Source organism: Salmo salar, chromosome ssa13, assembly GCF_905237065.1.
Source record: "Salmo salar chromosome ssa13, Ssal_v3.1, whole genome shotgun sequence".
NCBI classification, from domain to species: domain Eukaryota; kingdom Metazoa; phylum Chordata; class Actinopteri; order Salmoniformes; family Salmonidae; genus Salmo; species Salmo salar.
Window position 1 is genome coordinate 23098815 of NC_059454.1, and position 26910 is coordinate 23125724.

A 26910-nucleotide genomic window follows, 5' to 3' on the forward strand; every position below is an offset into this window, starting at 1 on the left:
TAATAAATTAAAATGTTCAAGTAATCCGTACCACCCTGGGGACAACATTGGTCAAATGACAGTTAAATTAAATAGCAGCGTTAACTCAAGCCTCTTTTGTGCATCACAATGGTTTTGACAGATGACATTTCATAAAACGACATAATATCTTAAGACTGTTATGATATTATTGAAGGGTTTACCCTTGTGAAACACAAAACTGGGACATTGTTCTAAAACTGTTTTATGTTTGTGGGCATTCCAGCTGCACTGTTTCTAAATCAGCAGACTGTAAAAACTAATTTGTATACCTTTTATAACTTTAATTTGTCAATTATTATGTAGGCTGATTAAAATGTAGCATTTGATTTAATAGGAGAGCAGCTGGAGGCGGTACAGAGAAAAGTGCTAAGTGGAGATCTTTACCCAATACCATGATTAAACTCCACAGTCTACAAAATCAACTAAAGCATGAGTCCAGTTAAAGAAACAGCCAGAAAGGATAATACAGATAATACATATGCAAAAAATAAGTATTTGTTTGAAGGAGCTTATGTGAACTGGTCATTAATTCTCTCGTCATTAATTAACTTCCCCAACTTTTCTTAGTGATTCACTTTCCTTTGTTTGGCCCACTCTCCTTGACATGCCTTTTCATGTGAGCACCAAGCTGTTATTTCCAGTGGAGAATGCTCTGCACAGCAGTGAATCATTTATAGGTTTAGAAATGAAAAGATAGGGAACCTCAGAGGAGGCAAGGCCTCTTTGATGCAGAAATATCTGTCCCCATTCGCGCTCTCTGACAATGTTCTTTGAACCTGCGTGAATTTGTTATTATTATAAGACCGAGATCTTCATCAGTCATCTGTTTCATTTGCATCCTACTCATTTTTTTTCTCCAGCTGGAATCAGTATAGCAATCATAAAACGTAGTACAGAATGGTCCCATGTGCTCATTAACAAGGTAAGATATTATTTGCAGTTGGACTGGAATTCAGTTGAACATGCCAAAGCAATATTTGTGCAAGGTCTTAGTTTACAAATGTCTGCCCAGAAACACATACTTCTTATTATGAAATATGTGAGTTTTTACAGAACCCAAGACCATTCTAAGTTGGGTTTTTTTAAATGGGGGAAAAGAGCTACTTTGAAAATACCACAATGCAGGTTTGATTGAATTGAGGCCTTTTGAGTTAACAACATCAAAAAGGCTCTGAAAAGAGACCCTGCAGATAAAGGTCAAACATTTAGACTGAAACAGCCACTTTACAGCCTTGAAACAATTACCTGGAGTAACGGAACCATGTCTAAGCTCAGCCCATGAATATGCTGCATCTCTCTAATTAGGAGACTAAAGCAAATATGTTCCATTCAGGTGTGTAATCACCCCCATGGCTGATTTATCATGTGAGGAGGAAAGTTGTGGAGGTGGCCTTGATAGGTGGTTCTAGGTACATCTCTCTCTTCTTGGCCTGTCATTACATCTGTCTGTCAGCCTGTTAAGTTGCAGTAATATCACGCACACACAGCACTGTAGCCCACCACCACCACCTTCCTTTGAGAGTATTGAAAACAAGAGGGGAGCAGCTCCCATCCCGACATGTCTCCATCCTTGTGCCATAAATTGGTGGCCGGTGCTGCTGTACAGTTTATAATTAGTTTTTATTTTACCCTTATTTTATCAGGTACATTGACTGAGAACACATTTTCAGTTACAGCAACGACCTGGAGAATAGTTACAGGGGAGATGAGTGGGAAGTAATTAGCCATACACCAAAAGTTAATCTTTTATAAAAATGTAGTGAAATAAAACTTTTAACAATACCCAAAAGGTACTCAATTGGTGGAACGCCCCAGCTGTCTATGACTTAACAGGGAGGGTGTTTCCCCCATCAGCATGACTTCCTTTCCATGGCCGGCTGAAGCATGTTGAAGAAGACAGCGTATCGACAGCTTTTTATCCTGATCACCCTGATAGTGACTGAGACTGATAGTAGTGATAGTAGAACAGATGGACATGTGATCCATCAGTCTCTCTGGAGTCTGAACTCTTGACTGGGCTGTGGTTTGCGGTTGGGAGCCCTGAGGGCCATCCAGACCCCACTGTCTTTGGTGGTGTTGGATGGATGACCAGACCAGTACGAGGCACAGACACACACTGAAATGTCCCATCGCCTCGTCCCGACTCCTGATTGGCTCCGGTGATCTGAATGATCAACATCATTGACAGGATCGCAATCAATGTTACAGTATACAGTATAAATAGTTAGTTTAGGTCTGGTTGTTTGTTCCTTTCCACTGTTTTGCTAAGCATTCTGTAAAATATGTCTGTGAAAAATGCAAATTAATACAACTCATTTCATTTTGATTGACATTCAAACAGACTAGAATCAATCTGCATTTCAAGGATAGAGCTCTTGAATGTGATTATTTCCCTACATGTAGAGTTATGGTTAGATGCAACACACCCTCGCCAGACCTCTCATTTACTCCAACGTGTGGAGCCATTTCCTGTTGGTGTTCTATGGGTAATATATCACAGCCTGTTTTCACAAGCCAAAGGACAGGATATTGTTTAATTCCATGCCTTGGCACATCCATCCAAATCCAGATTTTGCATTTTGTAACATCAGATACCACGGGGGGGAAAAATTGCCCAATTGCTCAGCATGGTTGAATTTGCAAGCTGCAGTTAAAACAGTCTCATTTATATGCAGCCATTCAGACGGGAACATTACTGTATAGAAAGAACGGTCGTTGTTTCCAAAAGGTGTTAGCTTTTCCTTTTCATTATTGCCTTATTCTAACAGGCTCTGGTTCCACTGTCAAGGCCCTTTTCTTTGAATATTGATGATTAAGTATTAAAAAACCTAATCCAATAGAGTTATACGGCAATAACCTCACCAAATATAAACACACACACACACACACTAAAGAGGGTTGCATTTCCGGGATCTGTCCTTAATTATTTGTTATATTTCAATAAAAAAATGTATTCTTAAAATTGCATTGTTGGTTAAGGGCTTGTAAGTGAGCATTTCACTGTTGTATTCAGCGCATGTGACAAATAACGATTTGATTTGTGGTTACACAGGTGAACCTCTCTAATCTTATTTGGCCCATTGCAAATGTTTGACTGCCAGGTCAAATCACATCAAAGAAGAATAATAAAGCATATCATCTAATCTTTAACCATGAGAACAGATTTATAGTATGCTGAAAATAGCTGCAAGCCGTTGGCCTTACATAACCATAATTGCAATTACATTAATGCAGATGGATACAAGTGGCAGAGCTGTTATTCAGTTGTATTTATCACCAATTTCATGTTATTTCTAGGTCTTGTTGACGATCCGGTTTCCTGCATATGGCTTTTTCGGGTTCGTATTTTCAATTCTGAGTGGTTTTGTGGATCCGTTTGCCCTTTTACGGTAAAGACATGCAATAGTGAGATAAGCCTTCCTGGAAATGTCCTGGAAAGCCCCCTACAGTAGATTGGCATGAGGATCAACCACCTCCAAGCGCTTCCCTCAAAGTAGCGGTAAAGATGAACCCTGATGTGGCCAGGTCTGGAATTCACACTCCTTTTCATCAGCACTAAAATTACATATCTGCCTAGTTCACTCCCAGATGCTACCAGGGACAGATTAATGCAGGAGCTTACCGGGGATGAAGCCACTGGGCCCAGGCCCAAGCCCATTGGGGCCCCAAGAGGCAGCATTTTCTTTATTTTTTATGTAGAAAATAAATAAATACATACAGTATATATTATATATGTAATATATATAAAAAAATGTTTTACTGCAACCACCAACCACAGGAGGATTCAGGAGCCCGCTCTCAATGAATGTAGACAGACTGCTGCTGCTTACTGCCGCTCAGCTAATCGTCAGATTGGGGGAGGAGAAGAGGTAGGGGGCACATGTGGGTAATTGGGGGGCCCTGCCTTGATTGGGTAACTGCATAACAAATACATGTGACTGGTCAATTGTGTGAGACAGGGGCCGGACCCAAGCCTATAGGGGGCCCAAGAGACAAAGCAAATAAAATAAAAAATCTGTAATTTTAATATTATTTTATCCAACCACAGGAACCCACTCTCAATGTTCAAAATACACCAGGGAGCATAATTTAGCAACAGAGGATCGATAGTTAAAAAAAAAAATACTGTGGATAAAATTGTATCACAAGCATACACAGGTAACTGCAAAAATAAAGGAAACACCAACATAGTGTCTTAAAAGGGTGTTTGGCCACCATGAGCTGCCAGAACAGCTTTAATGATCCTTGTCAAAGATTCTACAAGTGGACCTAGACCATGACAGGAAAAATGCACCCCACACCATGACATATTATTTGTTTCCCTCATTTACTCAAGTGTTTCCTTTATTTTGGCAGTTACCGGTTGCCTATAGTCGGAAAGGCTGCTATTTGTCCAGCATGCTAGCCAAATATACAACTTGTTGTGTTGTGGCTATAGACATAATCGATAGAAGGGTTTTGGAACCTCTTACCCTGGCAATTTGAAGATTAAAATCATAGGTACAATATCAATAGCTGCTAGTCCTGACTTTAATGGGAACGGCCATCTATGGATTATATTTCCATGGTTGGTTGCAGCTGTCTGTCTGTCTTTTGCAAATTTCAAAATACTATTGTAACGGTTGTCGTCGGATAAAGCGGACCAAGACGAAGCGGGATTATGTGCACACATCTTCTTTTTTATTTAGTTGGCAAAGAAGGTGAACCAAAAATAAACACGTACACAAAAAGAAACAATGACGAATAACAGTCCTGTCAGGCTTGAAGCTATACACAGAAACAATCTCCCACAAAACACAAACCTATATATAGGACTCTCAATCAGAGGCAACTAAAACACCTGCCTCCAATTGAGAGTCCAACACCCAATTACCTAGACATAGAAATATTAAACTAGAGAGAACATAGAAATACAAAAAACATAGAACATAACCCAAAACCCGGAAATAATAAATCAAACACCCTTCTAAACAAACCACCACCCCGAACCACATAAAACAAATACCCTCTGCCACGTCCTGACCAAACTACAATACAAATAACCCCTATTACTGGTCAGGACGTGACAACTATTGCGGGAAAAGTGTAAAGTTTGGAAAGCAAATGCCTACTTCTGGAAAGAGAAGACTAATCTGTCTGTGGAACTAACAGTAACTATTTTTCTCAACAACTATACATTTTTTTGCAAACAGCAGCAGTTTTTATAAGTAGCTCATCTTGAGATAATGCTATTGCCAAGACTGGTGGGAAGAAGCCTGTGGCTTCATCTTCATCATTAGATGAGTCAGTGTGCTATTGGAAATTGTGTTTAGTAGCCGATAATAAACACTACATGACAAAAAGTATGTGGACATCTGCTCGTCAAACATCTCATTCCAAAATCATTAATATGGAGCTGGTCTTTCCACTAGATGTTGGAACATTGCTGCAGGGACTTGCTTCCATTCAGCCACAAGAGCATTAGGGCACTGATGTTGGGCGGTTAGGCCTGGCTCGCAGTCGGCGTTCCAATTCATCCCAAAGGTGATTGATGGGGTTGAGGTCAGGGCTCTGTGCAGGCCAGTCAAGTTCTTCCACACCGATCTTGACAAACAATTTCTGTATGGACCTTGCTTGGTGCACAGGGCATAGTCATGCTGAAACAGGAAAGGGCCTACCCAAACTGTTGCCACAAAGTTGGAAGCACAGAATTGTTTAGAATGTCATTGTATGCTGTAGCGTTCAGATCTCCCTTCACTGAAACTACAGGGCCTAGCCCGAACCATGACAAAATGCCCCAGACCATTTTTTCCAGCATTTTCCTGGCATCTGCCAAACCCAGATTCATCTGTCAGTCTGCCAGATGGTGAAGCGTGATTCATCACTCCAGAGAACGTATTTCCACTGCTCCAGAGTCCAATGGCGACAAGCTTTACACCACTCCAGCCGATGATTGGCATTGCGCATGATGATCTTAGGCTAGTGTGCGGCTGCTCAGCCATGGAAACCCATTTCATGAAGCTCCCGATGAACAGTTATTTTGCTGACGTTGCTTTCAGAGGCAGTTTGGAACTCGGTAGTGAGTGTTGCAACTGAGGACAGACCATTTTTACGAGCTACGCGCTTCAGCACTCAGCAGTCCCGTTCCGTGAGCTTCTGTAGCCTACCACTTCGCAGCTGAGCCATCATTGCTCCTAGACTTTTCCACTTCACAATAACAGCACTTACATTGCCTCTTAATATTGTTCAATCTGCGTGACGTTTCAGTGGCCTTGGCTATTGTTTGTTTGAATTCAAGACCTGTTGATCTCAGATTGTTAGTGTAGCCACTCATTTTGGTAATTTATATAGTATTAAAAAAGATTCAGCTAATGTGTTCTATCATGTAAATTTAAGTAGAATTGCTAACATGTTCCCCATGTGTGGAAATCCTAAAAACGCCTCTGCTCAACTGTAGGCTATGCCACATTGCAAATGTTATTATGGCTTTATTATAAAGCGGCTTTTTCTTCAACAGTAAATTTATCACACATCGAATTGCATCTTGGTGCACGGATTTGTTTACAGAAAATGATGGTGTGCCGGGAAGTGAGGATGGGCGGGGCCTATATAAAAAAACAAAGTCCTGGGGCCTATGATTTCTTAATCCGGCCCTGGATGCAACAGTAGGTGTTGTGAGCGGCAATGATACAAATGTCCTCCTTGCTATATCCCTGACACAAATAATGAGGGCACAAAGTACAGCATAGTGGCTACTGAAAATTGAGTTTTGGACAAAAGTCCAAAATGACTTGAACGTTTTGTACACGCCTTACATTTTCCTATGCCTGTTTTAACAAATCGATCCCAAAATGGCTTGGTTGAGTAGGCTAAGTAAGTTTCTTGATGAGCAGGAGAAGAGTGTGAAAGTCTAGCGGAGCTCCAGTGATTAATGGTTGGATTGGGAGGCCCAGTGCCTCATGGGAGAAGCGTAATCACAGTGGCTCATGAGGGACCAGCGAGTAGCGCCTGGCAATCAGGCCACAACAGAGGTCTCATTCATCACATGTGTATTATGCCCTTTTCAGGTACAACCCCCTGTGAAATCCTACACCAACACGGCCATGACAGCCTCGGAGTGCCAAGAAACCCCCACAACTTGAAACCCCCCTAACTGGTAGAGGGAGGGTAGCAGCCCAGACTCCAGACGGAGCAGGGTAGTTATTGACTCTAAAATATATATATATATATTTTACTTCAATAGAAACTAGGCCGGTTTATGTGTAGTGAAAAATAGTTGTGTTTTTGTAGTCGATGCTTTCTCCTTTCCTCTCCCAAAGACTCTGGCATGCTGCCCTAAAGGGGGTTGATAACAGGCATTATTCAGGGCCTTGTCAACTGAGTCTCTTCCTGTCCTTAAGGATGTCACCATGCTGGAACCGCTTTCCCTTCACCCAGTGACCATGACCTCTGACCCTTACAGTAACAACAGGGCCAGGCAAGCAGGGCATGTGCTCTGGGGCCCCCAACCTCCATGGGGCCCGAATACTTTTTCTGGGGGGAGGGGGGTTGGTGGCACCCTGGTGGTCAAGCATATGAACACGTCATAAGAAATGGCAAAATGTATAGAATGGCAGTAAATTAGCTTTAAAACTGCAACATTTTCTCTCAGCATCATGGCAAAATGTGTAGAATATCAGGAAATTCTCTTTAAAACTGCAACAAAAAAAATGGGTTGGGGGCCCCCTGGAGGAAGGGGCCACAAGGCCCCAAATGCGGTAGTCCGGCCCTGCTTAACAATTACAGTTTTACCCAGGGGCTGGACAGTAGCCAGGCCAGTCATCTCTATGTCGCTGCTCCAAACAGGGCAGAGATACTAAGGGTGTGTTTGACAAGCATGGATGTGAATGAACTCAGACTGTCTCAGTCAACCTACCGTGAAGCAACAGTAATCTACCATTTCATTTTTGGATGATATCCTAATATTCTGATATGCAGCGTGAAAAACAGTTGAGGGCATCTGTCAAGACAAATCTACGTGTTGCACTGCAGCCAAGGCAGGCCGGGGGGATATTTACTCACAGGCAGGCATAAGGCATACTGGAGAAGTTGACCAGACCTTCGCCTTGCCTTTGTAAACAAATTGTGTGAATTGTAAACACCAATGCCACTGAGGAAGACAAGAACTGACATATTTCTTTCTTTGCTCTCGTGAGTCCAGACTCTATCCGTGACCTGTAGAATCTAGCCTCTCCGCATGGAATGTATGTGACAGGTATCTCTTGTGCTAACTCCCAAAGAAACACCCCATACAGCTAATACATACTATACATTCCTATGCTGAAAGCAGAGAAAAATACCAACAGGTCTGAACAGTGATAGTGTAGCAAAGCAGGATGGCTTGCTGAGGCTGGGAAAATCCACAGATGACTGTTTGTTACACGATACCTACTTACAGTATAGTACAAGAGTCCGAACTCCCATAACTCTGACCTAGTTCGTAATTCAGTAGCTGTACAGTGGCGGTGATGATGAAATTACATGGAGTTTATTCAGTTCAAATCACTTTATTACTGTAAACATTATGAAAGGTAAACCCATAAACCCTATAGGAATCTCATGATCTGATTGAGGGGTTTTTCTCTCAGGGTGAAACCTGATTTGATGAGAAGACTTTCCAACATATTGGAGGCCCCACACAGTCTCCATTTAGAGGGCATACACAATCACAGCTACTACCTATGAATGTGTCACAGACGAGAAGACCTCAAGTTGAAAGCAGAGATAGGTATTCTCTATGAACACTGTACCCTCTTAACCCATCCTCCAGACATTTAACTAATGTCTTCATCATCTGCTGTCCATCTCAGAAGCTGCTCTTGTACAGTATTTATGCCCTGGGGAGGCCTGCTAGCTCTGAGAGCTTACTGATGATGGTACATGAGTGACACTGCTACAGAAGCTAAGCGGTGTTCAGGAGGCTCCTGGAAGGATGGAAGGCACTGATGTAGACGTCACAAGGAAGATACGGAAATGTCACAATACTTTATCAATCTGTCACTTTGGGTTTGAATTAAAGAAAACATGGAAACATCCTTGAATTCTCCAAATGCCTCCATTGTAGTCCTTTATTGAGAGGTTATCCTAAGGAATTTCCATTTGATAAAATGCCTAACTAAAATGAGTAAAAAAATTAATTAAAAAAAGACAAGCATGGTTATCTCCAACCCCTGTTGTGAGTAGGAAAGTTGAAGACTCACTGTCTAGGGACCATATGCTTTCCATGAACCCTAGCATTTCCTGGACCCAGCGCCAGCTACAGTAGTAGCTACTATAGACTGATTAAGAATTCCTACATTGAACACAGGATGTAAGAGAAATAGGACAGTAAATCATCTGAGGCTCTAACACTGGGCTACTGTTGTCACAGGCACAAACCATTTCATTTGATGAATGTAGTTCCTATCTTTTAATGAATTAACAAATTGCATATACAAGAACTGCTGTCATGTATAGTGCCTTTCGCTAGGTCTCAAAGGTCATTGTATGTGATTTACTCACGTTAAATAAAGTAATTATAGAAAATGAATAGAAACATATCGGCAGTACCTTATTGTTTTAGACTGTGGACAGGTAGAGCTGTTCAATATCAACTATACCAAAAGCACAGTGGCCATATTAGTGTTGTTGACTTACCCTCAGTGTTTCCAGGCTGTTCGTTTGGGCCCTGGTAGTTGAAGAGGGTGTGGGGCTGTCTCCTGGCCAGCTGGACTCCCTCCTCCCTCGTGACAGGAGCTCTGCTGGTCGGGCTGAACTTCTCTGTGGGGAATGAAGACTCCTGGTCAGGTTTACTCTGGGGCGTTCTGGGCTGCTCACGCTGCTTCTCACGCTGCTCCTCAAGGTGCCTTCCATGACTTTGGGATAAAGGACTGCCATCATGGTGGTGACTGCTGTGGCTGTCTCTTTGTTCGTGGAGGCCAGTGTGTCTCACTCCCTTGTCACTACGGACAGTTGGTGTGACGTCCTCCGAACTGTCACTCTTCATCATTCTGTCACTGTCTCTGTGATGCCTGCTGTCCCGGTCAACAACCTCCTGTTGACGCCTTTGGCTCTCTGAGGTCACTTCCTGTTTAGTTGTTGATGTTGTTGACTCACCCTGGGCCATTGAGGTGGTCTGATCTATGTGATGTGGATCCTCAGTAACGGTCGCCTCCTCTGTTCGCTCCTGATCGTATGTTCCTAGTCTCTCTCTCAGCTCCTGCCTCAGGTCATTAAAAATCTCATAAGGAGAAGAGCTTGTCTCAGCATAGGATGGTGACACTGTGGTAGATTCTGTTGGCTGGACCAGGTCTTGTGGAGTGGTAGATTCTGTTGGCTGGACCAGATCTTGTGGAGTGGTAGATTCTGTTGGCTGGACCAGGTCTTGTGGAGTGGTAGATTCTGTTGGCTGGACCAGGTTTTGTGGAGTGGTAGATGTGGGGTCAGGCAGTGTGTAGTCATAATCCTCATCTTCATCCAGGACGGATGGCTCCTCTTTGTAAAGAGGTAGGGTGTTAGCGGTGGCGAATGGGTCTAGCGGGCTTGTCTGTTTGTTATCATGCAGTTTGCTGAGGTCTCTCGGAGGGTCGTTGTTCTGTGTGGTTGTTGCTATCATGGGCTTCTTAACGTTACCCGAGTCACAGTCAGGGATAGGGGAACACATCAGGCTCCCGCCATCATTAGGACAGTGACACACCTGACAAGGGTCCATCTGGAAGGAGTGACCTGCCTCGTATTTCTGGTTAATATGGATACAGCCAATGCGCTCGCACTGCGGACATCCATCCGCGGGTTCCGCAACAGCGATGCAGTTTGGAGGGATCTCGGGACACGGGATGAAATGGCACCCGATCCTCCCGCCTCCCTGTGGACAAGAACATTCTGTGCTTCCGAAATCCACAAAGTAAGATTCTCCCTCTGGAACTTTACCATTCCGGAATCCTGCATGGATGCAGTCATAGTACTGGTAACCTTCACATGAGCATCCTATTTTAACACAGGTGGCACAGCAAGCTCCCTTCTCCAAAACCTCCTCAATGCAGTTGTCCAACACTGGACAATCCACGCTTGTACAGTCCCTTTGGCTTAGACAGGTGCCCAGCCACAACAGGAGCACACATTGAAACAGCATCACATTCTTCTGGTTCATTTTGCATAAAAGTCCCCCAAGAACAAATGTTGAAAATTGAATTTGTTGATAACAATTGTACCCAGTCCTCTGCAGTCGAACAAGAGTGAGAATGATGTTGAAGGTCCGATTTCAAATGGCCTCCTTCAACCTGTGAGAATGAAAGAGGCATAACATCTGTTCTGTTATGTTACTGTAGTGACAGAACCATAAGGTAATCACCAAGTTGTCTGTTCCTTCTACTTTTTGTTTTTGATTGACTTTTGATATTATTGGTATTGGTATTTGAACTGCATTGTTGAGGAAGCTGCAGGTAAGCATTTGGCTGCACTGTTTACAGCTGCTGTAACCTGTGTACGTGTCAAATAAACTTATATTTGATTTCATTTGAACTAGGTCCCACCAGTGTGTTTAAACTAGCTAACATTACTGTCATTATGCCTAGACTAAAATTGACCATTGAGCTAATGTATGTTTTTCCATGCCCACTCTCTTGGGTCACAGCACAGCTGTGGATGCATGCTGTGGTTTACATTACATTGGCATGGACATTTGGCTACAGGTAACGCCGGATAGGGTTGGGGGGAAATATGGACAACCCTAGACAAACTTTCCACAGTTAGAAAAGCAAGGCTGAAATAACAAAACCTTCCAAAACAATACAATACAATTGGAGGCCCACACATAAACAGTTGACAGAGTGCTTGGAGCAGAAGATTGTTTATCAGCAACAATATCAACTTAATTTAATATTGCCTTGTAAAATGCTTTACAAAGTTAAGTTCCTTTAAGATGAAGAGGGTATTGTTGAGGTACAGTAACAAGTTGTTAGGAACACTAACAGATGAAAGTACTCCACCTACAGTACTGCACCTGACAGAGCATGAACAACTTCAACAGATACAATAATAAACAGAGAGCTAAGCTAATCCTCTAACACAGCTATTCCCAAACTGGGGCACCCACAATGCCGTCAGGGGTACGCCAAATGAAAATGTGATTCACATTTAAAAAAAATATTTTAACATAAAATAAAATAACAGATTCTGTCCATTTATATTTTCCAACGGGGCTAAACATTTGGGTGAGGTTTTTTTCTCACCTGAGTAACCTCGTTTCACTGCCAAAAATAAAATTAAACCATCTAGAGTTCAGCGAAATAACAACACAATGTCAAATACAGGTAGCCTAGTCAAATAATGAACATCCGATCACATTAACCGTTACTCTCTCGCGGGAATTCCACTAACGGTCCGTATGTAGCCAATTGAGCTGCTGCTTATTCAGTTTGCTCGAAAATGGATAAATGGTTGAAAAAAGTAAGACACATACCAGCTCTACTGGTAGTACTGCTACTACCAGCAGTACTACACCTGCACCTGTCGACGACACAAGTTGTTCTGCTTCCACGAACACATCCAATGCTAGCATCAGTAATTCTACATTTGTTGTTAGCCCAGCTAGCATGGACACTGACAGTTGTGAATCTGATGCAGCTAAGAGCTACTGCCCCCTTACCCGGGAAAGCACCGAACAACAGACAAAGACGTTGGACCATCGAAGAGGCGCAAATATGATGAGAACTACATTGATTTGGGGTTCACTTATATTGGGAGTAGTGCCTTTCCTCAGCCACAGTGTGTTATATGTGCAAAAGTACTATCTCACAACTCAATGAAACCTTCCCTCTTGCGCAGACATTTAGAAACAAAACATGCCAATCTGAAAAATAAGCCACAGGAGTTTTGAGCAAGATGTGTTGGTATCTGTACTGATAGCACAAAAGCCATGACTTGGAGACATAGTGGAGTGGTAACGCTAGTGCAGCTGCTCCCGACGCCACTTGGGTACACTGCAGCATCCACCGAGAGGCTCTTGTTGCCAAGAGAATGCCTGACAGCTTGAAAGACGTTTTGGACACTGCAGTGAAAATGGTTAACCTTGTTCAAGCAAGGCCCCTGAACTCTTGTGTATTTTCTGCACTATGCAATGATATGGGCAGCGACCATGTAACGCTTTTACATACAGAAGTGCGCTGGTTATAAAGGGACAAAGTATTGACACGTCTTTTTAATTGAAAGACGAGCTTAAAGTTTTCTTTACTGACCATCATTTTCACTTGTCTGACCGCTTGCATGATGATGTGTTTCTCACACGACTGGCCTATCTGGGTGATGTTTTTTCTTGCCTGAATGATCTGAATCTAGGATTACAGGGACTCTCCACAACTATATTCAATGTTCGGGACAAAATTGAGGCTATGATTAAGAAGTTGGAGCTCTTCTCTGTCTGCATTAACAAGGACAACACACAGGTCTTTCCATCATTGTATGATTTTTTGTTTGCAAATGAACTCAAGCTTACGGACAATGTAAAATGTGATATAGCGAAGCACCTGAGTGAGTTGGGTGCGCAATTACGCAGGTACTTTCCCGAAACGGATGACACAAACAACTGGATTCGTTATCCCTTTCATGCCCTGCCTCCAGTCCACTTACCAATATCTGAACAAGAGAGCCTCATCGAAATTGCAACAAGCAGTTCTGTGAAAATTGAATTTAAATCAGAAACCTCTGCCATATTTCTGGATTGGGCTGCGCTGTTAAGACACTGATGCCCTTTGCAACCACATACCTACGTGAGAGTGGATTCTCGGCCCTCACTAGAATGAAAATTAAATACAGGCACAGACTGTGTGTGGAAAATGATTTAAGACAACCCAATACAACCCAACATTGCAGAGTTACTGTATGTGCATCCTTTCAAGCATACCCTTATCATTAACCTGTGGTGAGTTAATCACAATTTTCGATGAACAAATAAGGTTTTATATGTAAGATGGTTAAATAAAGAGCAAAATTATTGATTATTATATTATTATTTGTGCCCTGGTCCTATAAGAGCTATTTGTCACTTCCCACAAGCCAGGTTGGACAAAAACACACACTCATTCTTACGTTTAATACAGTGAGGGAAAAAAGTATTTGATCCCCTGCTGATTTTGTACGTTTGCCCACTGACAAAGAAATTATCAGTCTATAATTTTAATGGTAGGTTTATTTGAACAGTGAGAGACAGAATAACAACAAAAAAATCCAAAAAAACGCATGTCAAAAATGTTATAAATTGATTTGCATTTTAATGAGGGAAATAAGTATTTGGCCCCCTCTCAATCAGAAAGATTTCTGGCTCCCAGGTGTCTTTTATACAGGTAACAAGCTGAGATTAGGAGCACACTCTTAAAGGGAGTGCTCCTAATCTCACTTTGTTACCTGTATAAAAGACGCCTGTCCACAGAAGCAATCAATCAATCCGATTCCAAACTCTCCACCATGGCCAAGACCAAAGAGCTCTCCAAGGATGTCTGGGACAAGATTGTAGACATACACAAGGCTGGAATGGGCTACAAGACCATCGCCAAGCAGCTTGGTGAGAAGGTGACAACAGTTGGTGCGATTATTCGCAAATGGAAGAAACACAAAAGAACTGTCAATCTCCCTCGGCCTGGGGCTCCATGCAAGATTTCACCTCATGGAGTTGCAATGATCATGAGAACGGTGAGGAATCAGCCCAGAACTACACGGGAGGATCTTGTCAATGATCTCAAGGCAGCTGGGACCATAGTCACCAAGAAAAGAATTGGTAACACACTACGCCGTGAAGGACTGAAATCCTGCAGCGCCCACAAGGTCCCCCTGCTCAAGAAAGCACATATACATGCCCGTCTGAAGTTTGCCAATGAACATCTGAATGATTCAGAGGACAACTGGGTGAAAGTGTTGTGGTCAGATGAGACCAAAATGGAGCTCTTTGGCATCAACTCAACTCGCCGTGTTTGGAGGAGGAGGAATGCTGCCTATGACCCCAAGAACACCATCCCCACCGTCAAACATGGAGGTGGAAACATTATGCTTTGGGGGTGTTTTTCTGCTAAGGGGACAGGACAATTCACCGCATCAAAGGGACGATGGACGGGGCCATGTACCGTCAAATCTTGGGTGAGAACCTCCTTCCCACAGCCAGGGCATTGAAAATGGGTCGTAGATGGGCATTCCAGCATGACAATGACCCAAAACACACGGCTAAGGGAACAAAGGAGTGGCTCAATAAGAAGCACATTAAGGTCCTGGAGTGGCCTAGCCAGTCTCCAGACCTTAATCCCATAGAAAATCTGTGGAGGGAGCTGAAGGTTCGAGTTGCCAAACGTCAGCCTCGAAACCTTAATGACTTGGAGAAGATCTGCAAAGAGGAGTGGGACAAAATCCCTCCTGAGATGTGTGCAACTATAAGAAACGTCTGACCTCTGTGATTGCCAACAAGGGTTTTGCCACCAAGTACTAAGTCATGTTTTGCGGAGGGGTCAAGTACTTATTTCCCTCATTAAAATGCAAATCAATTTATAACATTTTTGACATGCGTTTTTCTGGATGTTTTTGGTCTTATTCTGTCTCTCACTGTTCAAATAAACCTACCATTAAAATTATAGACTGATCATTTATTTGTCGGTGGGCAAACGTACAAAATCCGCAGGGGATCAAATACTTTTTTCCCTCACTGTAAATGTATCGTATAGTGTGTGTGTGGCAGGCTTACAATGATGGCAAAAAACAACATTTGAGAGTGCACTGACCCTGGTGCTAAAGGGGGTACCCAGCTGGAGGTTGAATGTTTGAAGGGGTATGGGACTATAAAAAGTTTGGGAACCACTGGTCTAACACAATACAGTAGTAGGCTTGTTGATAGTGCCCGATCGCTTCCAAATCTGCAATTCAGAATGTGGGAAGTGTGTAAGTTCTTGATAAGATGAATTTCTTACACTATTGCACTGAACAATCTTTGCAGTTATCCATATTCAGATTGGTTATTCAGACAATTCTATACTCGTGTGTCATCCAAGTCATTGATGTGACTTCAAATCAGAGAACATATTATTGAAAACTAAGTTTTCTATTTCACTTTTCCTGTTTTCCTCCACTGCTCGTGTGCTTGGTCCAGTTATAAGAGACACTGCGACATTTCAAGCAAAGAAATCTGTTTTATGATTTCACAAGTTATTTTCCAAAATACATTCCTGTTGTAAGTGAAACATTCTGTGTATAAAAACCGATATTCGATCTACTCCTGACATTTTAGAAATCTTTAACACTGAGCTTAACAGTCAGTTGAGGAATATTAACAGTGTTAGTTAGACTCAAAAGACACACATAGTGCCCCCTTAGTGCTAAGAAACAGCTTGCTGGTGCATAGATTCCAACATGTGGTGGAGCAGTTTGGGAGGGCAAAAATCCCCCTGTGTTGACATGGTATATTTTACTCAATAGACACGCTCGTGTGTACATTGGTTGTATGGAGAAACCTGCACTGACACGTCTTTAAACTCTCAAAGCAACTCATAACTGCATACAGTCAATGTTTTCTATATCAACATATTCTAAAATACTATGCTCCTGACATATTATATTACTATGTTTAAATATATTTGAATAAGAATGTTGAGTTTATCAACCTATATAGTGTTATGGACTGTAAGTATGCCAAAGTGTGCTGCTCTGTGTTGAGGCATCCTATTATCTAGGAGCAAATTCCTCCATTGCTGATTATATAAGGGACCATGCACAGCCTTCCCTTCAGTGAGGATTCTGTCATCATACACTAACACAACCCCTCAGTGTCAAACTCAACCAAGCGCACAGTTAACTGGTTATAGCAGTCACAGCCAAGTGCAGAGGTTTTCAAAATGAAATATTACAATCTCCTTTTCCAAATTCAACGTTTTTTCAAATTCAAAGCTTTTGAGAGCCATCAGACATCCAATTGAAAGTAAAACATTGGTTCTGGCTACCTCTCTCACATCTGGGGCTACGTCTCTCTCTTCATCATACCAGACCACAGAATGAGAAGGACTGCAGCACAGACTAATGCACCACTTAGACAATCAATGATGGCTTTGTATGCAGCGGGTAAGGAATCATTTCAGGTCTCACAGTCTTGACTGGCATGTGCCCCACTGGTTTGGTGTTTTAATTATGTTGAATTCAGCACATGGCATGTGAAGACAATTGGCATGATTGTTCCTATGTCTGCCACATCTTAGAGTGAGATTCAAAAAAGAAATAGAAAGTCTGTCTGGGAAAATAAAACTGATTGTATAAATATGTCACGCACAACCACTATCAGAATCTGTGATAAGAAGCTAAAGTGAATAGAAGATACATCTGGCCACTGTATCTTTGCTTACATAGATAATACTCATTTGTTTCAATGAAACAAAGTACATTGAAAAACGTACAATCTGTTCACACAATGTCCAAAGCTTCTGAAAACAATGGTTGTGGGCTTGGCTTGCTCATCCCACTCTCCACCTTTTGTCAACCACAACTCTTGCCAGGACACAGAAAACATTTAACATGATAATGAATATCAGGAAAAGTTCTCAACAGTACTGTTTGTGGTTAGTCTTAGGGTTTTGAAATACTGTATTTTCTGACTGTTGTAAAGATTTAAAGATAGACTGAAGTTATCTGGTATACTTTGCATAAGAATGTCTTGAATGTGATTAAGTCAGTAGCCTGAGGGGTGATAAGGTGCACAAATTCAAATAAATCCAAATCACTTTTAACAAATATTACTGTTTACACTTTGTCATTCCATACACATTGATATAAGTATTAGACTTCAAGGATAATTGAAGAGAATACTGCATTATTTTATATTTGAAACATGATTTAAACCCATTTTCTCTGTGTTTTAACAAATAAGTGTGAAATAGGCATAACTTAATATATTATTAAAATGCTGATATCTTAGTTATTTGGAGAAAGGAACTAAAATATAGCCTGACAAATCTGTTCAAGTCAGTGACATGCTGTCATGCCAAGCCATGCACACAACTGATGGGTAGAAATGTGGGAAAACACCATACTTCTTACATGTTTTACATCATGGAAAGAATCTCATGCAGTCTCTTATATAAGGTTAGCACATAAACACATTTTCACAATGATGTGTACAAAGGCAGTGATTGAAAAGTGTATATTTACCTTGCGTCTCAGTTCTGTCACTGTGCGACGGGTAGACTATCCTGTATTATCTACTGGCCAGCGGTTGTCCCCGAAGTTAGTTGTGCGCGTTCTAAAGAGAAGGGGGATGTGCAAGCGCTCTCTGCGAAGGGAGAGAGGAAAGGGCGGAACAAAAACTTTCTTTGCTCTCCTAATACTTTGGAAAATTAGAAGTCTGGAATAACTTCGCGCCTCTAGTTTATTACGCTACTGATTCACGCTTGAACGAATTCCAATCCCCTACTCCTTGCATCTCGTTGCTCTTTTACTTTACTGAAATAGGCTGCTTGCTGTCATATTCCAATATTAGCCATTGCACTTGTGTTTACTGATGAATGCAGTCATTTTCCCTGGCGCAATTTATATTTTAATTATTGAGACATTTTTGTGTAGCTCTTATAATTCCAGCTGAATCAACCAAAAACTATTATGGCCATATTTTGCCCATTTGATTACCTTGAAAAGGATAAAGGATAGGCTAAAAAGGCTACAAGTCACACACAATAATCAAAATCTCCTGCAAATCTTCTCACTCAATAAGAAAATATCACATGATCCATGCGGTGTTTCATGTTTTAGGCCCAGAGATTTAAGATAGCCGTCTGTGTGTAACTGTTTAACGACAATCAGTTTCTGTAATTCAATGGAGTGGGTAAACTGCTCTCCCGCTAAAAGACAGACACGTGACTGAAGCGTTGATTAGATTTTGCCCAATCTCTGTCTACGTGAGAGGACAGCCTGGTCTCATAGACTAGACCTAATCATAAACATAAATCCGGGACACTCAAAATAGTATATATATTAGACTTGGTATAGTTACATAAAATACAGAATGTTACTTAAAAGGATACTTCAGGATTTTGGCAAAAAAAAGCCCATTATCTACTTCCCCAAAGTGAGATGAACTTATGGAGACCATTTTTATCTATCTGTGTGCAGTTTGAAGGAAGTTGCTAACAAGCGTTAGTGTAATTTCTGCACGCTAGTAGATACCATAGACTTCCAGTTGTTGCGCTAATGCTAGTTATCATTGGCTCGCAACACATTCCTCTAACTTCCTTCATACTGGATGTAGAGACATAAAAATGGTATTCATGAATTCATCACTCTAGGGAAGTATATAAAAGGCTTCATTGCCAAAAATCCACAAGTTTCCCTTTAAGGCAAAAACTGAAGTAGGGTGGTTGGTCAGGTTGGATGGGTAGGTGTATAACGTGAACGTCTAGCAGCCCAAAGGTTGCGCGTTCAAATATCATCATAGACAACTTTAGCATGTGAAGCTATTTAGCAACTTTGCAACTACTTACTACTTTTTAGCTACTTTGTTACCTAACCCTTTCCTAAACCTAACTTTAACCCTTTAACCTAACTCCTAACTTTAACACTAACCTTAACCTCTAACCTTAACCACTAGCCTAGCTAACGTTAGCCACCTAGCTAACAGTAGCATTAGCAATCTAGTCACCTGGCTAACGTTAGTCTAAACAAATTGGAATTCAAATTGGAAACATACCATACTAATCGAAAGTCATGAATTTACTTTTACTATGTTACGTCTAGGTTGCAGCAGAGAGGAACCTACCTGTGATGTGGACTAACCTCTGAAACCTCTGGAGATTTTCCTAGCCATCCTGCTTCTACATCTGCATTTGCTTGCTGTTTGGAGTTTTAGGCTGTATTTCTGTACAGCACTTTGTGACATCTGCAGATGTAAAAAGGACTTTATAAATAAATACATTTTATTGATTGATTGATTGATTTAAATAACCCTCAAGTAGAGGTCAGCAACCACCAACTCCATCACTGTCTGACACACACCTCGAGCCAGTCTGTTTTATCTTATTTAGGGGTCATGGGGGCCATCAGTGAGAGTGATCCTAGAGACAAAAGTCCCCTCAGTGAATGGATAGATTGATCAGACAAACACAAGGGGATTTATGGTGCCATTGGTGGCTTTATTTTAGGGACACCCCCACTATAAATCAATGACATGGATGAGTCAATGGTTCTAGCATTTGTTTTTGTGTGCACATTGTTGAAAAGGGAAAACAATATGGAGATCATATGTCTTCCTCTGGACTATTGATCTGATGTAGTAGGGAAAGGGAAACGGTGTACCTAGTCAGTTGCACAACTGAAGTGTCTTCTTCATTTAACCCGACCACTCTGAATCAGAGAGGTGCTGCCTTAATCGACGTTATCAGCGCTCGGGTAGCAGTTGTTGTGGGGGTTAACTGCCTTGCTCAAGGGCAGAATGGCAGATTGTTCCACCTTGCCGGCATGGGGATTAAAACAAGCAACCTTTCGGTTACTGTCCCAACGCTCTAATCGCTAGGCTACCTGCCAGGAGTATAGTGCTAGTATAGTACTAGTATAGTACAGAGTATAGTATAGTGCTAGTATAGTACTGGTATAGTACAGAAAATCTCAGCAGATTGCCCTTGTATAGAGACATAATGAAGATGGCAAGCTTTTTCATTTTGAGAAATCACCTGTCAGGCTTCACTGGTTTAACAAACTGTGTTATAAACAAATTCGTACAAGTGTAATCCATGACCCAAAGTGTTGTTCAGTGCTATCCTGTAACTGGGTAAAACATTTGCCCCATAGTCTATCTTGCCAGCATCCATTGATGTTGTCCAGTACAGGTCAAGTCCATCCACTCACATTGTGTCCACTTGTATTGTGACTGACTACATACCATTGTCGTGACCGCCCAGGGAACAAACACAGATTTTCTTCTGGTCCAGAGCTCAGAGCTGGACTGTGATCTCAGCCTGGGGTGTGCCTGGCAGCCATGCCGTCTCTGGTGTTTTAATGACCTGAGCCCATGAGCTAACAGGCTGTGGAGCTCAGCTCACTAATGCTGGGGGAGCCTGCACGGTGTCACTCTACTCCTTGCTCCAGACCCCTGGCCGCAATTAAAACCAACACCAAATGCCTCTCAACTACCTTGCTATTTCCTAAATAGTGCACTACTTTTGACCAGGACCCCAAATGTGGCTGTGGTCAAAAGCAGTGCACTACTGTATGGAGAACAGAGTCCGTTGTGATTTGAGACACAAAGGGAGGGATTTGAGAAGCAGGAACTGTTTAGCCGCATAATGACACAAATGAAAAGGCACACCACGGGAGGAAATTGAGTTTAAGTCTGCTTTTGCTCTGGAGCCACGGTACATTCGATACAGATTGTATAACACAAGACCACCTACTATTTGTGTAATGAAGTCTAACTGAACTTTTGTAGTGCGAACAGACTTAAAGCAATGTGTAGCCCAACCCCCTAAAAACTTCATACTTGATCATGTTGTCTTTTCATCATGATTATCAATGCGAGGAGTGAACGTGGACGAAAATGCGATTTTATGAGAAACTCCTTCTCCACTCGCGCTTCATCGGTCAAATTACATTTACAGCGGTGGATCCCTAAATAAATGTGTAAAGTTATAAAAACGAATTTATTTAGTTGTGCAAGACATTTTATAGATAAAAGGATAAGTAGCATATCGTTTTTAAATGTGTGCATGCTATTCTCCTCCGACAATACAACAGCTGATTCAAAGGGGTGTGTCAGATATAAAAACTCTTCCGAGGTAGGATACACTTGTGTTTCCTTCCTAAATGGAGGATTTCGAGAAGGACGGAGAAGAGAGGACAAAGGAGAGACTTTTCTCTAAACAAGAAAAGGCCAAATGTCTTTGTTGTAAATGTTTTGGTGCCAAACTGGTGGCAGTTGTGAAAAAAGTCAAAAGTTGGAAGAGTGAATTGAAAATAATGCCATTGTTGATTAGATGCTTTTTTCATGAATTAGGCTATTTTCTCTTGAACCGTATGGTATATCCAGTAGAAACTTATGGACAAAATGGACACAGATATACAAAATGTATACTATTTATATGACATTTTTTAAAGTTACTTGAGTATAAATAACTAAAGTTACCATAGATTAATTACCTGTTAATTACCAAAATGACTGAAGATTCCGGACGTTTAACCAAATTCTCAAAATAACCTTGACATCATCATAATTCAGATTTATCTAAGCAAGTTTGTGACCTTTGGCACATGTGACTTATGAAAGACGTCATCATGTAACAAGCCGTGGCAAGAGAGGCAGGCTGCTCCACTGTAGTTGACCTTTGAATGCTCGTCTGAGGCTCCCAGTGGGCGACCTGGCTGCCGTAAAGCCTCTCAGCGCAGGGTAACCTGATCTGACACAGGGCTGATTTGGGAAAGGTAATTGCACCCCGCTCTGTTGTTATTACCCAGTCATGCATGTCTGAATGGTGACTTCTGCCAATACTAATTCACCCAGCCTACCGCCTTCAGTCCCTGCCTCTTGATAATCCACCTAATTGGGCCAGTTTACTCAGGGATCCCTCCGGAAACTCTCCAGCACTTTCCACCATTACACATTTTCTCAAAGAACTTTGGGAGGGGTTTATCACCTGTTTATAACAACTTTCTTCTGACCAGAATTAGGTCATTCTCACCAGGGAAGAACTGAGCTGTGTTGTGTAGTATCTGTATATTTACATTATTTTAATTGAAGTAGACATCATTGACTGTGACATCATTGTCTGCTAGGGGCCCCCTGAGTGCAGCAGGTGTTAATATTATCTGCCCGTTGCGCGACACAATGTGCTGACCTCTCATCTCTGTTTGAACAGGTGGAGAGGGGATCCCCAGCTGCAAGTCCACAATAGTCACATATACTGTCGGGTTGTAAGATGTCTATTGCTTCATCCTTTTAGTGTTGTCTATTATCACCTGATTGCATGTCTAATGTCACTAGGCCCTATTGAGTGTGCAGAATCTGACTCATGCATACACATTGTTTCCACTGTACTATTTTTGAAAAACACCCATGAAACAGTACAAATCATGAATATGAACATAAGTAAATGAGATAGGTACATAAAAATCCTAATACCAGCGGGCAACTTTACAGTCCCATTCAGGTCTGCAGCCACATTGCCACACACAGCTGTAGGCTATTGGTCAATAAAATGTTAGAGTCCCTCAATCTGTTCTAACAGCGAGCCCCCTTGCCTATCAGAGAGAGAGAGCAGTACTGTAGGTCAATGATGAAGTGAGGGGAGGAAGTCTTTAAAGCAGCCCAGTAAAGACAGCGTAATGTGGCACTGCAGGGGGCTACACAAAGGGAAATTAAGAGTGAATATAATTTACAGGATGTTACAGTTTTACAAAATTTTAAATCTTTTAACTTTGCCCATATTAGTCCATTTATTTCTGTCGAAAGTGACAGAAATATAAAGGGTGATATTTCATCCAGTCTTAATAGTAACAATGAATATATTTTACTGAATGGGATGAACAGAATGAAAACAGATAGAGGGCAAGATGGAGACATAGGCCTGTATTCTACACCGCATATAATATCAACCACAATATTTTTGCGGTGTTTACCACTGATACCCCTCTGTGAACTCCTATATCGATGAAGATGAAGAAATACATCTCCTGGGTTTTTACCTTTGTTAAATAAACAGAAGTCAGAATATATCACACTGGGAACACATGGAAACGTTTTAGTGAGATTATCCGCTATTGTCTATGATTACGAGTGTATGGAGCTGCAAAATACAAACGCTTTTCAGCTATTTCCACTTAATGCCTGCACCATGGAAATAGCAAGGGTATTCAAAGCATGGAACTATGTACATGTAAAGGGTTTTAACACCTTGAATGCAGCTCTGTAAATCTATTTATACACCTTGAATGCAGCTCTGTAAATCCACCTTTCTGTCCCAGAGAACACAGCTCCACATTACAACAGCGTGTTCACGGTTTTGAGCCTTGCAGTATTTGGTTTGAACGTATATGTGACAATCAAGATGTAAACTCTTTGTTGACACAATCAGCATTTTGATGGATGTGAAATCATCTTTTATTGGCTAAAATCTATGGCATATCTCAAATCAAATGTTATTATTCTCGTACACTTATTTTTCAGATGTTATCGCAGGTGTAGCAAAACACTTATGTTTCTAGCTCCAACAGTGCAGTAATACCTAACAATACAAACAAATCCCCCAAATAAAACTAAAGAAATTAAGAAATATCAGAACCTCTTCATTGACCATTGCAATTAGTTTATTGGTGATCACCTATGCTACTGTAGTCCCACCTCTTTAACTTGTTTAGCTTTTCTTGGAACACACAGAATGTCTCCCTGGGGCAAGACCTGATTTCACAGCATTTTAACACCTTTAATGAGGTCTACCTACAGCACACTCTTTATTGCGCCTCACAGTGAGATGACACCAAAACGAGACTCCAAAAAACGATTCGTTTTTGCAACCAATCTAAAGCTTTTTCGGGGGGAGTGGGTTGCGACCAATCTAAAGCCCTCCAGTTGATTCCGACTTCTCGTAACCTGGGAACTCCTTCTGAAAGTAAACAAAGCATGGTAACCAATGACAACTACCTGTAAACACCAAGAAGGTGGGTGGCCTTTGGTTTGAGGCTGTATTAGAGAACATTTGATTTTTGCGGTGCATGTAATTGAAACAAATCAAAATACTTCACCAAAATATAGACTACCTGTTAACACCAAGAAGTGCAAGGCAGCTGTTGTGGGTTAGGGGATGCATTTCTTTTAATAATCAATTGCACACAAGGTCCAATCAAAACTTGACTTCCACTTTTAACCCAACCCCTCTGAAGAGGAGAGGTGCAGGTGGCTGCCATATTGGGCACCCAGGGGGTTTAACTGCTTTGCTCAAGTGCAGAACAACAGATTGTTCACGTGTAAGCTCAGGGATTCAAACGGGCACCTTTTCCATTACTATCCCAAAGCTCTAACCACTAGGACACCTGCCCTCCCAGACTAACACTCTCCACAGTGCCCTGTTGATGTTCTCTCATGGACTGGCAAAGTCCTATAGGCACTCCAGCTACAAATGGCAGAAGGAGCTAAATAATCATGTAGTTACAGTATCAGAATGTCCAATATGGGGGTGGGTGGCCTGTGGTTTGAGGCTGTATTAGAGAACATTTGATTTCTGCGGTGCATGTACTTTAAACAAATCCAAATATTTGTCCAAAATATAGAATTTCAATCACAGTGCTCCCAACCAAATCCACATTTGCCTCTGTGACAGACAACCTCTTACAGTTTAAAACCAACCTAAATACATTTTCAGAAACTAGGAACCATGCCATTTGTAGAAGTTATACCCCCAATTCCCCTCAGAAAACATGATAAAAAACACAGGAAACTCATTGCTAAAAAGGTTTTAGTGTTTTTTTCTCCTGCTATTTGAGACCTCCCCCTTTTTTTGTCCTTGGATCTAGTTCATGGCAACTTGGTTGTGAACACTGCCAAGCAGAATGGGACTGAGGAGATCACAGGCCAATCTCTCTTCAGGCATAGAACCAGCCCCACATCACAGGCCATAGGAGTTTTTTCATGAGGTCAGTCTGGTACTCAGCTCTATTGTTGTCTAGACGTGAGGGGCAGTCCCGCTGGGGAATTGCTTACAGATACACTGCATGACTTTTAGATATTGTTTTCCTGTTGCTAAGACGTTACATCACACCGTACCAGACCTCTGCACCAACACTGCCCACACACACTCCTCGGAATTACATCTTCACAAAGATGCTAAGTCAAACGAATACAAGATGTTTCACCATCCTCTAAGGTGTCACCATACCTCTATCAAATCTTGCCATGCTGTCTAGAGACCATTCAAAGCCATTCCAACACCAATATGTCTTCCCTTTTCAGTCAGAATATACAAATATTTAGAAGCAATAAAGTCTGGTCATGATCAAAGTTATGTGCCCAAGGATACAGTACCACAACTGTGTTGTAAATTGTTTACAGTAAACACTGTATAGCCTCAAAACCTAGTTAAAACTACACATGTTATATCATAGTCAGCCCTTGTATCCATAGCTCTATGAGTTTGAGAGTGGTTAGATTTCTCCAGCCCCATGCCTCAGCTGTTTACCAAATCAGTGGTGGGGTTACACTTTGATTAAGTCCGAACTGCAGATGGCCCCTTTAAGCATGTATTGGACTGGAGGATTGCAATCTCACCAACCATTTTGACTGGAACGCAACGACGCCAGCAGTCAGCGATGTGATCTCATTGTTAATGTTCTCTGACTAATACAATATGTCATCTCTGGCACGGCACGACATTATGTAAAACACATCAAGTCAACTGTTGCTGTTAATCACGCTGTGCATCTGTCAGTGTCCAAGAAACCAGCACACAATCTGGACTGAGCGTTGTGGTAACAGGATCAAAGAGAAAAGGAATACAATGTGGAATCAGAGGAGACATAGAGAGATGAATTCAGACTGTATGATAAAAATCTGGTATCAGTCCATGAGTGTTAACTCATGAAGTCATAAGCTGCAATGCCAACAAATGAGTTCACATACAATGAACACATGTAGTATTGAGACCTTGTGATTAAGGTTAAAGACAAGAACAGTGGTCTCATCTTGGTGTATTGAGGTAACATCTGGCTCATTGTTTATTCCCTGAGTCAAGACAGTGTCTAACATTATGTCATGTTACTAAACCAGTTCTGGTTTCATCCTCTCTGTCATACTCAAGGGTTAATTGATGTGATAAGATACAGTCGCCTCATCTCTTCCAGTGTCTTGTCATGTGACTGATATCCCTTGGAGAGAGCGCGTGCTCTGCATGTATGATAGACCTT

The 26910-nt window shown here is 41.7% G+C and overlaps 1 protein-coding gene across 1 annotated transcript in view; it reads right to left on the reverse strand.

Annotated features, from left to right (window-relative positions):
* LOC106566675 (fibulin-2) overlaps positions 1-18335 on the reverse strand; it is a 104593-nt gene extending 86258 nt beyond the window's left edge. The window contains exons 1-2 of the mRNA XM_014134937.2: positions 18187-18335; positions 9676-11297 (exon numbers count right to left, since the gene is read on the reverse strand). Of these exons, the coding sequence (XP_013990412.2) occupies positions 9676-11167 (1492 nt within the window). The 5' untranslated portion in view covers positions 11168-11297; positions 18187-18335. The remainder of the gene's footprint in view (positions 1-9675; positions 11298-18186) is intronic.
* Positions 18336-26910: the final 8575 nt, after the last annotated feature.